The following is a 15,538-nucleotide window of genomic DNA, read 5'->3' as shown; positions in this document are numbered from 1 at the left end:
GCAATTCGCTTTCTCAGCCGCTCGCCAGCGAAGATCAGGGCGCGCTCCACCCAGACGCCACACAAATGAGGTCACCCAGCCGAGCGCGCCGCTGCCAATTCCTGCCCATTCACCGGGGACCAGCGCAGGAAGCAGATGGAGCTTTCCAGTTAAGGCCCGCAGCGCTGCGGTGAGAACATGAAGGGGAACCAGCGGCAGACAAGTCGCCGGTCCGGGAACGCGGCTCCCCGCACGCAGAGCTGAGCCACGGGCAGCGCTCGGGCTGCGAAACACTCCCCCGCCCAGCTTAAAAAGGGACTCTACCGCAGCACAACAGAAAATACCTCCCACTTTGTCAGTACCTGTGCGCATTTAAGAGTTTAATATACGTAAGAAGAGTTTTTAAAAGTCTTTGAGATCTTGAAAATAAGTTCACTTGAAGGCCCAAAAGGCAATGTGATGTAATTACTATGTAAACCTGTTTCTATTTCCAATTATGCTGTATTTCAGGACGCATACTTCATTGTCTGCTGCCAAAAAGAAATTTTCAAGTGTTTGAAAACCAGAGTTGTTTGAAATCAAACAGATATGAGGTCCAACTAACAAGACCAAAGTTTACAGTAATATGAACACCATAAATACTATTTTGACTATTGTAACAGCTTGTGTGTGGTCTCAAATAATTTCAAGCTGCTATCGGTGCCTATATCTTGTGGGAACACAGATATAATATAAATACCTTCCCACCTGAAAGCTTATCATTTATAGGCTAGAGCTTCTGATTTCCAGAGACACAAATGGTAACACAGAACCTAAATGCAGAGTTTCAAAATATATGCTCTCAAATTGTCTGTTTGCAAAACATCTCAATCATGTCACTGCCATTGCCTTCTACTGCTATTGAAAAGTAACACTCATTTCAGTCACTGGGATGGTGGCTGCAGAATTAATTCACACAACAAAATGTAAGTTGATCTCTTGCTTCTGTTGACAACTTTGTGAATAAATAACAAAACAATATCTAGTATAATGCTAAGATGCTAACATAGGTTATTTAATTACTGCAGACTGCCTAACTGGCTTCAGGAGTTAACATTTTACAGAAAGTTCCATAAGGCAGCCCCTTTTGTAAGGTTTCACAGACGCAGCATCTTTTTCTGCCTCTCTAACAGCTAACTAGGCTACCCTCCAATGACAGAGTGATTTCCATCTGGGTAATGAGGCAACTGAGGTGAAAAAAATACTTTATTAAATAATCCCATCAAATAGTGTTACAACATTGGAGTATGTATACGTAAACACAAAACAGCCCAATCATTTTCCTGGAACAGTTTTCAGAAATTTTACTAGAAGAACATAAATTATCTCCCATTGGACAGAACAGCAATGCAGAAAGCCCTTTTGTTCAAACAGGCAAAGAAAGTACAAGATTCCTTTTTTTTCCTCTTGGATAATAAGCTTTGCTTCCAGTTAGGCACCAGTAGCCTACTAGTGCCACCACACTCCCAGTGCCTATCACCAACTTAAGAGTTTAAAAGGTTATTAAAGAGAGACTAGACTGTTATAAAGAAGGGCATCCCACCAGATGACCTAAATTACTTAGTATGTTTTAGATGATAAATCAGCCTCTGACAAAACTTAGTTGTCTTGTTTGGGCTTCAGAGAACAAGAAGTTAGTCTTAACCATTTTGATTTTATCCGAACAAATTCAGTTACAATCAGAAACTTATCAGGTATGAGTTTTGATCTCCCTTCCTCCAGTCCCTGCCAATTCTCACAGCAAGCATTCAACCAAAAAAGCCAAAGCCACACTGCTGCCAACTGAAAAGTGTTCCTGTTATTTATATTCTAGATTCCTGTGAAAAGCAAAGGACATGAAGAAACAATTACGTACACACCCCTTCCAACTTCTCCACCCATTTGTTCCCTGAATATTTCCAGTACTGCATCATGAAGAATCCTGTTCCTCTCACAGAATGGCTTCACAGTAGCACAGGCAAACACACACCCCTCCCCCCAGTTTATATTCAGGTTTTTTCCTCATTTTCCCTTTCATGCCTCTTACCTTCTAGCTTTTTTCAGACTTTTTCCCCTCCTACATGCATTTCCAACACACTAAGAAGTGTCCAAAGTCACAATTCCCTCACAGTCTCCAAATACAAAGTTTTTTAGAAAATGAGAGGATGACAAATGAATGTGAGACTACAACCCTCTTGGAAAGCAAATCTACAGCACTACACTTTATGAACAGTTAGAGAAATTATAATTAAACAAATTTCCTGAAAAAAATCCTACCACTTAAGAAAAATTATCACTGCAACACACCAGCCACCACCTATGTTTATTTAAAAACTGAGGGCTCTTAACTTGGATTTAAACAGGCTTTAAGAAACAATCGCTGAACACTGTGCCCAATCATATAAAGCACCTGAGCAAGCATGTAGCTGCTACTCACCTAAGAGATTTACACCTTAGCCTAGCCACCTGGAGCAGGTGCCAGAGAAATCATTTGCAGACACACAAACATCACCAAATATCAAGTGTATGCACACATTGGCACTTAGATGTTAAAAAGACCTGAAGGACTGAGACAGAAAACCTCAGAGAGATTGACCCTCCTGTTACACCACAAATGAATGTTTCAGAGGTTTCACAACAGCAGTGTTCATCAGTGGACTACATGGTTGGTTATAACTCCTATCCCAAGTTTATGCTCTTCTAAAAATATAACAAAAAAAAAAAAGCAAGGAAAAAAAACCCCAAGAAATAGTCCAAAAAAGCCTACACCAATACATGCAGAGCCAGAACAAACAACTTCCATGAACAGCAGCCCAGGTTCAAAACCAAGCAGATTGATTTTTGCCTAGTGCTAATGTTCCAAGAGTGATCAACTGCAGCTGTCTCACATTTGAGGGCTGAATACGTGCAGATTTTGAAGAACACTAGATCTCTCCATCCTATAATTTACTGAGCTCTCCAGAGTCAGTAAGAAGCAACTCCACTTACATTACTGCATTTTGACGTTTTTGTCAGTTTCTTAAGGAAGTTTGGACTGAGCCACAAAGAAAAATTTTCTGGTCTCAGCTAAACTGGCAAATATCCAAATCCCCCTCATTGTTCTAGAGACCAACCTACATGAAATCAGAGTCCCAGCCCATCATTTTATTCTAAAGTTAGGCACTACACTGATACATCTTCAGAGGATTTTAGTTTCTGTTTCTAAAAGCCCAGACTCAGACTCCAGCTTTGAAACAAGAAGTCAAGTGAAGCAATTCTTTTTTGATCAACAGGTTCTCCTTTCAGGAAGTTCTGACACCAATTCACAAAATAAACAGTTCCCATCAGTCAATTACTGTATCTACATAGCATATTCACAGGTACTAGGAATGAAATTGTCTTTTCTTTGCCAAATCATGTTATTTGACCCTAGTCAAAACACAGGAGAGACAATCCATGAAATTTCAATCAAAATAGGTATAAAAGATGGCAAAAGGAAGAAAAAAGATTAATATCCCAAATTTCTTCTTTTCTAAAGCATCCCTCCACAAAACATGAGGAGAAAACAAGAAAAACTTGTGGGGTGTCAAGGGAGCTGCTGTAAGTTTATTCACTATAAAGAAGTGTAGAAGGCACACCAGGCAGAACTGTAAAGAGCTAAAATGAGTAAATGCTGAAATCACCATGATTTAATGTGCAATTTAAGAAAACTGGGGACATGAAGACTTTCAGACAGAACAAGGTTAAGACTTCTGCCATGAACACTGTTCTAGGTGAAAGGGAAGCCCACGACAGGAGCATTACCAAGAGGACCTTGTGGCAGCAGGTGTGACGCAGCCAGAGCTCGCACACTTGCAATGGAGCAGTGCCACAGAAAACAGCCCTTCCCCGCTCTGTTTCCTGCCGTGCCTTCCACGACCCGCTCTGTTAGAGTAAACAAACTTCTGCAAAGTTCAGAAAAGCAGCTTTCATCAGGTGTAGAAGTTAAAAAAAGACCCACATGGCTGGACCTTTCATCCACCACAGCGTTCAGAACACAGAGAAGCACTCACCCAGCGGAGCGTAACAGGTCTGCCGGTCCGCACGCCGAGGCGCAGCAACCTTGCACTTTTTCCACACAACTTTCTTGGCTGTTGGAGTGCTCATGATCAAGCTCACTCTTTGAATAACAGGAAAGTGAAGATGCAGAGGAAGTACACGCTAATACCCACGTAAGAACTGCATGCTGGGATTCAAGGGGGAGGGAAGCGCTGGTTTTCCTCAGAGTTTGACACATTCAGCCACACAGTGACTGACAAAACCAGTCAGGAAACAAACCTTCAAAAAGGTTACATGTTAGCAAGTAACAGACTTCAAGCTAATAGGGAGGGGTTTTTTTTCTTTTTTTCTAAAATCAGAAAATTTTTTTTCTTTTTCTCTAAAATCAGAAAAATATGCTGCTTTGCTACTCCTTATGAAAATAGAAGGACATGCCAGACTTCCAAGAACGGGAAAGTTAAATTCTACACACTGAAAATAGGAAAGCTGATGATTAATTTTCCTTTTCTGTTCAAAGTAAACTCTCTGGTCAAACACCATACTCATTTTAAAAATCAAAAATATTTTTAGCATTCATTCTGCAAGAAGTTTGCAGTATCACTATAACACTTTTTCACACATTCAACAGAACATAAAATCAGAATAATTCTTCAAAGTAAGCATCCACATCTTTTAATGGCCTTTCAAAAAGCACAAGAAATTTTAAACATAAGAGTGCAGCATAAAAAGGAGGTTGCACAAATAAAGCTCCAAGTCATAAATTACAAACTCTGATTAGGCATGCACCCTCCACTGTGCAGTAACTCAAAACAAGACAGAGCAGGGAGCAGTAAAGCAGAAAGTTGGTAATTCAGGGCTATGATAGGATCAGTTATTTTCAAGCAGACCTTTAAACTGTGCTTACCACCAGATCTAATCCCTCTGCCTTCAAAAGCCTGTTGCCAATTTTATAATCAAATTAAGAGGTCACCAAATATTGTAATTATGAAAGACACTCCATATTCCACACTTTTGGATACAGAACTGCACAGAAGTCTAAGAATCACAAAAAAGAAATGCAAGAAGAGTAACTACAACACATCAGTACAAGCGCTATGACCAGAGAGGAGCTTTCTAAACCACAGAATTGGTTTCAAAACCAGAAAGACAGAGGCTGTTTGATTTCTCTGCCTGTCTCATTATATCATGCTCTAGGGCAAATGTTCTAGATACAGCTCTCCTCTCTTCAGTGATATCCAGTCAGGACAGTTTATTGTATCACACCCCAGACAGTACTTAGAGGAGAGAAGGAAGGAGAAATCAAGATCAGACCTTTCTTTAAATTTTTGTGGGACAGAAGTTGGTCTTACTTAAACTTGTGGGTTGCTGGTTTTTTCCCCAAATTCAAGAATTCCTCTAAGTTGAAGGCTGAAAGGCTTCACACAAAAGGAGTTTTGTTACCATGAATAAAGACAAACATACATTCAGGGGGCTAAATCAGACACTTGTATCCAAACATTTCTGCAAACCACGAAAACAAAAGCAAAGTGGAAAGTAATAAAAGTTTTAAAGCTAGGATTTCTATTTTAGCAACAAACATGGATGTATTTTGCAAATACAAACCTTACTGTGCCAAGCAATTCCCAAGCACAAAAAGACACTGACAACTCCACCAAATGAGAATTAGCAGAATTAGCAGACAGACCTGCACATATGCCAGAAGTCTTACCAACAGCACTACACGTTCCTTTTGTCAAGTTTTGATGAGACTGGCCTGAATTCCCTAAGAACGCTCTCCTGTGCGTCCAATACCTCACCTCAGTCTTTGTCACTCCAAGATAAGGCCCACCCACACTTGGAAAGACTGAAGAATAAACACAAGTTTCAGTCAGCTAGTTTGTCCTTTGACAAGTGGTAAACCCAGAAATGTTATCACAAAGTGATTGCAGTCAGCGAGAGCAGTTAGAGAAACACCAGTCTGACTCCATCAGTCCCCTGAACTTCATTCAACATGAAGCTGTTAGCAAAGCTGAGTAAATCATTCATGCACCAGAGCTTCCAGAGAAGCTCAGCTCTCAAGCTCTGCCTGCCATCAGCAGCTGCCCCATGAACATCAGAGAAACCCCTTTTATCTAACAGCACATTTTACATCAAAAATCCAACATTTCAATAAGAATATACACTGAGAATATTTATTAACTTGGGGGGGGGGGGGGGCAGGGAGTTGTACTGTGCAAATTAAAAAACATCTCTTGTCTAAATGGAGATAGAATTACTAGCATGAAATAGTTTCATACTGGAACCCATCTGCAAAAAAGTTACCTTTAGGATGGCAGGAATATTTTTAAGCTAAATTTTAAGAATGAAACTATGGCCTCTGTGAATATCTGAAATATTGGGTGTGAAATCCATACATTAGCTGTACAAGCAGATAAACAGAAAAGAAATAGAAATTGCTGGTCAAAATAATCTTTAAAGAAGGTAAAGGAAAACTTTTAAAAAAATATTTTTAACCTAACTCCAGAGTTCAACATACTAATATACTCTCTACCCATAAACCACTTCATTCATTAGGAGGAAGATGGTCTTATTTCTACTACAACTGAATTCAACAGGCCATTTATTTAGTAGCTCTCTGACTGGAGTACGTGCTCTCTTCTATTCTCTTTGGTGTTGACAGCAGTAATCAAATTTTGTACATGCCACTGGCCCTATTATAGTCCCACAGCAGCTGGCTGGCTGCCTAGACTTCTTATCATGTATGATAAAAAAGACCAGCAGAACAGACCAGCTGAAACTACTGTGGGAAGACAGAAGTAGAGGGAAGCCTAACTAGAAGCCTAGTAAGTAGAAATAGTGTCGTTTTATGCTTGCCCATGTATTACAAAGCATGAAGAACAAGGCTGCACTCAACACATGACAAGCTTGCTTTAACAGTTTTCAGAAGGACTGGAACTTGGATGACAATTCAGCCCTTGTTGAAGAGTAGGTCTGAATGCTACACTTCATATGTGAAACACTACTCATCTATAGCTCAGTCCACATAGCAAGGAGTGGGAAAGCAAAAAAGCACCTAGAGTTGAGGAGGAGAAGAAAAAAAAAGGTGGGGGGGGACCTCATAACTGTACCCATTCATTTGAAGGTAAGCTCATAAATACTTAAGACCACTTTTCTATCACAGCCCCAGCATAGACACAGTCAGCACTGGGTCTGGAGTAAAATTAAAGTTCACAGAGACAAACAACAATGGGACCAGAAGGCAACATCCTTTAATTATGAAACTCGCCTGCATGCAAGGCAATCTATAATGAGATTGGTTTCCATTTCTTCTTCGTCTTCTGGGAGCCTTCCAAGAGCCTTGAATGCCTTGACTCTGAGAAGAGGAAACTGGCTTCTTTTTCCACAGTCTGCCTCCTTCCAGCTGTGTTCCAAGGAGGCCTTAGGTAGCCCTGCTCTGAACTTCCACTCTTCCATACAAGTCCAAGAAAGGCTTGGGTTTATGGCAGAGGATAAAACAAATCCAAGAGACTTCTTATGGGAGCAGAACAAGGAGGTACAGAGTTCCTCCTTCAAATTCCTTCTCCAAGGTGAGAGCCAGACATTTTTATAGAAGGGAAGCTCAGCCTTTCTCAAGGTTCCTGTGCTACCTGTCTAGGCCTACCCTTTATAACACTGCTATAATGAGCATCTGGCTAAGAGCTTCTCATGCTGTGGGATTAACACCCCACCATTTTGTTCAAGATGTTTTATTTCACCACAACAACCTGACAACTTTTGCTGGCCTGCCAAATATGATTTGAATTAGAAGGCCACACAACACTTGTTTTAGCAAGCAAACAAGCACTTCTAATGAGATGCCAAAGGAGAGAGATGGTGGAGAGGCACCAGGAACTTGAACAAAAAGTAATGTTTCAGATGCCTGCTGCATTTTGATGGAAAGTGGTTATTAGTTTAACCCCTGCTTCCAGGAAACCCACAATGCCAGCAGCTTCAGATGGAGAAACAATGAGTTTTAAGCATTTCTATTGAAACTTCATTTCATACAGCCAGGTTCATGTCAGCATAAAGCTTTCTACTGAAAAGAAAATTTGTAATACAGTAAATGCCCTCAGTACTGTGGAAGAGGAAAAGTGTGTGGCTGCAAGTGGAGCACTGTAGTACAGATAACACAGAGATATCCTTTCAGTGCTCTCACAGGCAGCTCCAACACAAACCCCTCCAGCACAGAGGGCTTCAGGCACTTGACACACAGGTCTCATAAAACAGCATGTCTGTGGCTGCCACAAATAACTGACTCATCCTGCAAAAGAAATAATAGTAGCAATTGTACATCAATTACAATGCCTTTCAAGAATCACCATAATTTTAGTCTTTTTCGACATTCCTCTTAGAACTTCCTTTTTCCTTTGGTAAAGGGGAATATTTTGAGTGTAAATACTGAGAAAATCTGTGGAGCACATTAATCTTCTGAAAGGGTCATTTACATTATAATCACACCTGTAAAACTCAACCACATCCAAACAGTACCTGCTTTTCACAAAACATCCTGGCCCACCCGTTTACAGCAACTCAGAGAGTGACAGGAGGTCCACAGGAAAAGTAGAAGCCTTCTGCATTTTGCTTCTCATTTAAAATGCTAAGCACACCTTCCAAAGCAAGGTTCCTGCCCATTCACAGGCACCTTTATAAAACAAATCCCAATGAATCCATGACAGATGCACTGCCCAACACTTGTGTACTCATATGCTGGGCTGTATTGTGTATTTCAGCAGAGGCCCAGGCACTGAGCCCTGTCTGACAGCATGCAGACCCAAGCACAGGAGAGGGGCCATCACTTGAGCTGCCCCAGCTCCTCCAACAAGCAGTCCTGGTGGTTTACACTTTCCAAAACCACTTGCCCTGCTGCAGTGGGACAGATTAGGTTCAAGCCAGCGGCCAAGCAGCTGGAAGAGCTGCTGGTGAGCAACTCCACCCAGGACAGGCAACTGCCCTCAGCATACCTCACAGCACCAGGGACTGCTGCAGAAAAAGGCACTGCTTCCAAAAATCATTTAATTCCTCTGTCCTTCATATGTCAGGACACAATCCAAAGCTGTGGAGCAATGGTTTAGGCAAGCATATGAATTTACTTCTTTACTTCATTTACACTTTCCTGTCATTCATTTTGAAAATGAGTGTACCTCCAAGAACATAAACATCTCAAAGCTTCTTTGTAAATCCCACAGGGTTTTTCCTTAGAAAGTATTTTCTGATATATTCTTTTCAAACTTCCAGTTTTTCCCATCCAGACTCCACAGGGCTGTGCCTTGGTATCTGCCTGAAGCTGGGTAGAAGGGAAGAAAAACATATCAGGAAGCCTGGAGCAAGCACATCTCTCCACTTGCCCAGCTTTTCAGGCCTTCATCTCTACCAGCTAGGGCTGCAACCACAACCTTCATCCTAAAAGCTAAAACTCTTATCTCCTGCCATGGTGAGGACACAATCACAGCTAAACATAATCACAGGCACATTTCAAGAGCGGTACACCCTGGCTAATGACTGCATTCAAGGTCAGCAGGGTTCCAACAACACTGCAACTCCAAAGATCTGAAAGTTTGGTTTTCCATTTTTTTAATGCCCTGTAAGAAAGCATGGGTGATGAGCATCCTCTAAGACATGAATTCGTCAGCTGTACCGTTTAGAACACACTATTTCTTTCTAAACTGACACTGAGTGTCACAAGTATACACATAACCAGTCTTATTAAAATTAGAGATCAATTTCTTCCATCCAGACAGTCTACTTCCCTTCCTGTTTGCAACAACGTATTCTATTCATGCTTTCCCACAACAAAAAAACACAGAGGGCAAAGAGGGACAGCATTGTGCAGAGCTGCCCTGCTTTCTGCAGGAACTATTAATAAAATTCTTTGGACTTCCCAGTCACCACACTGGGTTGAAAAATTTTGTTCACCTGGAAAAGAGATCTGCAGAAAGTCTGTATTTGAAAGCCCCAAGTTTCCTTATTCCTTCCTTGAACAAGAATACTGAAGAGAGCTTCCTAAGTTGAATAGGCTGTCTTCTCCTAGTTCAGAGAGCTAAAAATCAGTAAGAAACTATTAGAGGCATGCTAAAACTAAGAAGAATAAAACTAAGTCTATTCCCTATGGACCTTAGTCAGGTCCAACAAAAGCAAATCTCCAGTTAAAGTCCCCCATTCCTCAGAGGACAAACCTGTCTCCTGCCAAGGACCCAAGGCAAATATCCCTCTTTCTGAAATAGCATTGCTATTATCAGAGTCAAAAAAGGGGAAAAAAAAGAAAAATCAACCTGAAACACATCAACTCAGCTCAGTGCAGGACTTAGCAGAGTGACAGCACCCAGCTCAGGAGCAGGCACCCAGCCCACAGTCCTAGAGCAGCCAGCATGATGAGGGCAGGCATCACACCATTCCTGCTGCATGATGCCAGAGCAACAACACAAACCATTCTAAACTACAGAAAAACCTCTTAGAATTACCTACACTGCTGCCACTGTATAAGCTTTTACTTTCATGAAAGACCCCTTTACCAAAAGTAGGGAAAAAACCCACACAAGACATACTCCTGCTCAATCCTCTTTAAACCCCTCCGTTAATATAGACTTAATATATCTCATGTTAATTTGTCCCAATAGTTAAATTTACACTCACTGCTAAAAGCTTACACAGCATTGACAACCTTTTGCCACTGATCTCCTCTTAACAGCTACAAACTGCAAATCTTTGTGTGATTAAGGCTATAAAGACTTCAACAAGATCAGAGAATATATTTCAATAGATAATCCAACATTCAGACATTTTGGTAGGTATAATTTTATTGTAATATTCTGCAAAGACTGCATTAAAAAATCATTGCATCAGTTGTAACATACTAGAAGTATATCATTAAAACTGTTGTTAAAATCAATGGTCTGCTTTCTCTGCTCCCTCTCCAATTAGCATTGAAGAAAAAGAACGAGGTAAAACCATGTGCTTTGTTAAATATTGAGCACTATGGGAACCTGAAAAATAACAGATTAATAAACTACTCTGAGGCTGAGGTTAGTTTACAGAGGAACCATCACACGGCAGCTATGGCAACACAGAACCACCACACTGCACTGCCAACTAGCAAAGAGAAACAAGAACAAAGGGCAAAGCAACAAACAGCCTCAACCTGATTTCTCAGGGCCACAGAAGTGAGAATTGAAGCTCATCAGGGAGGGAGTGCTCTTCAGTTTAGCACAGCATTTCTGTCTATCAGGGGACTTGGGAAGCAGTGTGGAAAAGACACAGCACAACTGAACCATTACCTAAAGGAAGAACAGACTCACACACACCAAAAAGTCTCATATCTCTGTCAGTAATGTTACACATAAGCAGAGCTCCAACAGCAGTGAAAATGACAGCGTATTTTATTTGGGACAGAATGTGCAATTATCTATCTGAAGCCACCTGTCCATGGTCCCAAGCAGAGACTGGGAAGCAGCCCAGTCTGAAGAGGCTAAGGAATAGCTCAGTTAATAGGCACCTCACTCAATTCCACACTAGCTAAGGAAAGCACACACACAAGCCAGGATCAGCAGAGAAGTGGTGAAGAGAGGACTAAGGCAGTGGTAAGTAGCTGAGGGGCAGCAACTGATTCAATTGTGCAAGCCAGTAAAAGATTGCATATTTACACCCTCACTTGTTTTCAAGAAATTCTCAGCAAGCTTTTTGTGTGTATACTTTGCAGGCTTCTGCCAGGTCAAATGGAAAACACTGGGCTCAGTTATTTAAGCTCAAGTGTGCGGAGGAGTAATTACCAAAGCTCCACTGGACAGAAGGATTGCATTCTTTTATTCTTCAAATGCCACCACCCACTAAGATATGATAATAAAACTCTCAGAAAGCCTGTAAGCAAACCCAGCAAACACTGTGCAGAAGTTGGACTGAAATCACATGGTACCCATCTCAAAAACTCCATTTGTGCCATCAGAGTGCTGTGGCACAACAACCAACTCCACTCCTTGCTACCACCACCATCACAGTTTTTGTCCCTCACCAAGTGTTAGTTGGATTTAAAGCCTAAATCACATGAAGCTTGAGATAGAGGGCACACACAGAGCATATTCTAAAAAGTTTCGGTGTAAGATTGACTGGCAAATGATACACATTCCTGAGCCAGACAAATGAAGCCCTAAACCACAACTGCTCCTTCACAGTTACTGTGATGCAACAGATGCAGCACAGAATTCCCACATATATATTGTTGACATCCAATATTTATGCTTACTAGCTGATTTTAAAACAATTTCAAATTTTAAAAGGGTTGAAAACAGATGCACACACTACAGTAATAACATTATTGGTCACCTTACTGAAGCATCACACCTTTAACTTGAAATGTGAGCAGGCACAGTCTCATCCATGATATGAACAGCAGCTTTTCAGCTACTCATTTCACATCTCCATTTTGTACTACTGGTTATAAAGCCACCTGACATTGCCTGCAACAACCTTACAACCAGCTCAATAAAATTTCACATTATTTTAACAAAAACATTTTAAGGCTGAAGCCTCTAATAATTGCCCTTTTTCCCCTTTGAATTTAAGTGTTTAAGTAAACAAACAATGTTTTCATGTATTTCAAAAATACGTATATCATGGCTATACTCTCAATGAGGATGTATGCAATACAAGCAGCCTTGAACAAAAGTTTTTACACAAAAGTGGACAGATTAAGATTCTGAGATCTCACACCATCCTGTATATTCAAGACCCTCACTCCATTCAGCAGATGAGCTTCTATAACCCCCAATCTCCCTAGCCAAGGAAGCAAAGTGCTCCAAATAGCACACATTTACCAGTCCGTTCCTTAGCATGCCTTGTCTTTCCTACTACCCTACTCACTTTGGTTGTTGCTTCCAAACACTGAATAGGCTTTATCATAGGGTTATTGTCTCACTAGTTTAACTTCTGCTTGAGCAGCAACAGGTTACTGCTGAAAAGCAACCCTTATTTCTCTGCAGGCCTGCCAACACATCCAGGCAAAAACCACTTATAACTTCACAAGGTTAATATTGAAGCAAGTTGCATTAAGCTTGTTCACAGGTCTCCATAAAAAAAAAAAAAAACTTTATAGGTTGGTAAAACTCCAATAAAGAAAAGGGACAACAAAACAAGTTCTAATGGTAGCTGTAATTCACTCAAACATGAGTGTGCACGTGTCTTTATCTAGGGCCTTCAACTTGCCCTAGATTTGAGCACTTCTCTATAATACCTAATACCAAACATTATAATGCCTTCATTACCAATCATTTAATATCTAACTGTAGTATTCTCACAGTTAACACTGTCATATAAAGTCTTCTATTTATGTGCCATTCCCTCACCTGGACTGGTTTAAGACAGTTCCACGAACAAAGCATCATAAAACTTCAGTGCTGCTGGTTAGGTTGGTGGGGTCTTTTGTTTTACTTTTAGCATAACCACAGCATTTATGCTGTTTGTTTTCTTTAATCTCCTTGTAGGTGACTTTAAAATTAAAATCACAGCATTCTGACACATTTGCCTCCCTATAAAAAGTTTGCCCACAAGTATTTCAGGTCAACCACAGGAAAAAAAAATAAAATAAAATAAAAAGATAAACCCCTATTACATATATTCATAAATATTGCTTGAAAGAGGAAATTTTGTACCTACCATTCCACCAAAATTAACTTTAACTTCCTCCCCTTGTGTCACAGCTAAAGTGAGACGGATAGGGCTGGCAACACCATCAGCCCTTTCACTTACATTTCTTAACTCTACACATTTTCATCTTCAGTCCTTATTCTCATACAACTCTGAACTCAACTCATTTTCTTCTACAGATCTTTTCCTCATACAACACTGACTCTTTTCCTCATAAGCCTCTGTTAATTCTGAACAACGTTGTCTCATTATCTTATAGATTTCTTTGTTAGTTCTGACTCCATTCTCTTATTAGCAGCTTGTACTGATTCCTTGACCTATTAACAGTTTCACACAGCTTTGGTTCCTACTTTCAATCTGCATAGCTGGCAGACCCCAAGTTATCCCTTTCCCAGCCACCTAACCCTGGACTGTCCCTCATACAGCACATCCTTACCTCATCTGGCCCTTGGCTCCTCTCAGCACACCCTACAGCCTTCTGATCCCCCTGCATCTCCAAGTGCCTCTGATTCTTGGGAAGCTGACCTGCTCCTTATATCCTGAAAACTGATTGACCAGGCACAGATGTTTCTTCTTTGGTAAATCAGTACAGCTGTGAGTTGTTGGGGAAGGTTCCCTCCTGCATTACCCTAGCTCTCCACACCCTTGCTCTACCCCAATCTGCACATCTGTGGATCAATCTTTTGACCCTCTGTCAGGAGCATCAAATCAATGAGGCAGCCCAGCTCATTGCATTCCATCCAGTACAATCCAGTGCAGTCAGTATAAATCCCTACCAACACTGCATAGAAAACACACATGCCCCCTGTTTTGTCTCTTGCATCCAAGATCAGGCAACTGGGATGAAGAAGCAGGACATGTTCTTGGTCAGCATCAGGTACAACCACTGAAATTCTCCCACCAGCACACAAAAACAGGAACAAGCAGAAGAAGAAATCCAACTTGCATCAGATGTCCTTATGATGGCACTGTAGCTACTAGCTGGACCATAACTCTTAGATCCCCAGTACCAGGGTTCTGTTTCAGCCAGGGAGCTTTGCCATCTCCATCTGACAAACGTGACTGGAGAAGCTCCCAGGCCTACCCCAGCCCTTGTTGCCTCCTCCAGGAATTAGGAGGAATTGCTCCAACATCTTTCAACCTCTGTATTTCAGGAACTGGTAAAGAAGTAGGACAGTACAAGGATACACATCCCAACAGCAGACAGCTAAAACTTAGTGACTACCACAGGAACAGCTGGAGCTCCTCTCAGTTCCCATCATACCCATTCATCCAACTCCCCCCACACTGTACAGCCCATTCTGGCCAAAAACACCAAGAGGACTCCTATGACATAGATGATTTGCCATTTTTCACTGCTTCAGAAAACCAGTCTCACCAACAACCTATTTCCCAACTAAAACCAGGAAATCTGCTGGGAAACCATGCTAAGGCAACAGGGATGACAGGACAGAATTCCTCATGCTTCATTTCTTAGCTATGGCATCTGGCCACAACCAATCCTATAGTCCACCAGTCCCTCAAAACCCAGGAATGGACTACAAACACAGTGAACAGATCAATGAGTTCTTCTGATAGGTTTTTCCCCCTTCCCTAAAACTCATCTTCTATAACAAAACAGAAGAGCCAAGAGATTTGTTTTATTCTGAAGCATACAAGGCATTTTCAGGTTCTGCAGCTGTTGGGAAGCAAGAAGGTTCAGACAGCAGCAGCAATCCCAAAACACTGCAGAGATTAGGAAGTAGAAATAGAGAAGGTGAGTGATTCCAAGCCAGCCTACTAGTTACAGAAATTTTACAGGGCTCCTGAAGACATCAGAAATTTCACTGCTTCAGCCAGGCTTTTCTCTGAAGATAAAATGGTCAAATTTTTA

The 15,538-nt window shown here is 41.2% G+C and overlaps 1 protein-coding gene across 5 annotated transcripts in view; it reads right to left on the bottom strand.

Annotated features, from left to right (window-relative positions):
- Positions 1-15,538, bottom strand: part of UTRN (utrophin) — a 334,555-nt gene that overhangs the window by 296,466 nt on the left and 22,551 nt on the right. For 3 of the 5 annotated variants that reach the window (XM_079299174.1, XM_079299177.1, XM_079299175.1), the window contains exon 1: positions 4,029-4,167. The exons of the other annotated variants lie outside the window; for them this stretch is intronic. In XM_079299174.1, coding sequence (XP_079155300.1) covers positions 4,029-4,122 — 94 coding nt within the window. In that variant the 5' untranslated portion in view covers positions 4,123-4,167. Of the gene's footprint in view, positions 1-4,028; positions 4,168-15,538 lie in introns of those variants that run through there. 5 annotated transcript variants of the gene reach the window in all.

Source organism: Erithacus rubecula (genome assembly GCF_903797595.1).
Source record: "Erithacus rubecula genome assembly, chromosome: 2".
Lineage (NCBI taxonomy): Eukaryota > Metazoa > Chordata > Aves > Passeriformes > Muscicapidae > Erithacus > Erithacus rubecula.
Note: the sequence above shows the minus strand (reverse complement) of the source record. Positions and strands in the feature narration are given on the sequence as shown.